Source organism: Capsicum annuum, unplaced genomic scaffold (assembly GCF_002878395.1).
Source record: "Capsicum annuum cultivar UCD-10X-F1 unplaced genomic scaffold, UCD10Xv1.1 ctg81670, whole genome shotgun sequence".
Lineage (NCBI taxonomy): Eukaryota > Viridiplantae > Streptophyta > Magnoliopsida > Solanales > Solanaceae > Capsicum > Capsicum annuum.
Genome location: NW_025892408.1, coordinates 1 through 1,298, shown reverse-complemented (window position 1 = coordinate 1,298; position 1,298 = coordinate 1). Strand labels below are relative to the sequence as shown.

The following is a 1,298-nucleotide window of genomic DNA, read 5'->3' as shown; positions in this document are numbered from 1 at the left end:
AAGGATCTCTAATATCATACGATGTACTCTCATATGACATTTTGCTTCTTTAACTAACTTGGTGTTGTTTTGTTGGCACAGTGGCTACATGTCTCCAGAATATGCAATAGATGGGACCTTCTCAGTAAAATCAGATGCGTTTAGCTTTGGCGTATTGGTGTTAGAGATTGTGAGTGGCAAGAGAAATAGAGGATTTGTCCATCAAGATCACAACCTTAACCTTCTCGGTCACGTAAGCACTGCATAACCTGTATTACACACAACTCCTTTTTTTCTTGATAAAAATAGAATTTTCCATGATTCAAAGTATCTAAATAAACTCAAACAGGCATGGAAGCTTTACAAAGAGGATAGGTCCTTGGAACTAGCTGATGAGCATCTAACTGATTCTTGCAATATTATTTCTCAAGTTTTAAGGTCAATCCAAGTGGGTTTATTATGCTTCCAACAACATCCTGATGATAGACCAAGCATGTTTTCTGTGGTTCAGATGTTGACTAACGAGAGCCCACTGCCAAAAGCAAAAGAACCTGGATTTTTAACAGAGCGAAATCTATTTGATGAAGCAAAATCAGGATCACAGACAAGCAGTTCAAAAAATGAATTCACAATCACATTGTTAGATCCTTGGTAGGTGCGACAGAATAACTATTTAACTTGGGAGAAAATGAATAGGCAAAATTACATTAGAACTTTGGTTTATTGTGAAATACACTATACTTAGGAAACATAAAGTTGAATTTTTCTAGTTAAATATATTATCTACTTATGGATGACTTTTATTTATTTCCATTGTTCTTTGAATATATACTTTAGATATGTTATTTATATAACAAAAATTCTAAAGTTGTAAGTTTGTTTTCCAGAACTATTAGGTATAACAATTTTATCGTGTGATCAGAAATCACAAAATCAATATTAGCAATGGAAATTTCACATATTGTAACTCCATTTTAGTGAAAGCATATCCCGAATACGGTACAAAGCTGTTATAGGAATTTAAGCAGCACTTTACCTTGATTTGCTTTTGCAATGTGAGACATACAACTGAATTTAGTATCTTAGTTAGAAAACGTAAATTCCAATAATAATTTCAGAGGTTTTGAATTTGCAGTTTTTTCTTTTCAGAGAATAGCATCCAATTTGCATCAACAACTTTAATAATTTAATATTTTGAAGAAATGGAAAGATACTGGGCTACGTGGAGTAAATATTTTCTCCGAGAAGACACAGTGTGTAATCTTCTAAATGTTGTTTAATGAGCAAACTATCATCATGTATAATATCATTACAAAAAA

At 32.4% G+C, this 1,298-nt stretch overlaps 1 protein-coding gene across 1 annotated transcript; it reads left to right on the top strand.

Moving 5' to 3' along the window:
• The first annotated feature begins 22 nt into the window (after nt 1-22).
• LOC124895378 (G-type lectin S-receptor-like serine/threonine-protein kinase SD1-1) lies at nt 23-711 on the top strand. The gene is made up of 2 exons (XM_047405815.1): nt 23-232; nt 329-711. The coding sequence occupies exons 1-2, from the start codon at nt 89-91 to the stop codon at nt 632-634; spliced, it is 450 nt and encodes a 149-aa protein (XP_047261771.1). The 5' UTR covers nt 23-88; the 3' UTR covers nt 635-711.
• Nucleotides 712-1,298: the final 587 nt, after the last annotated feature.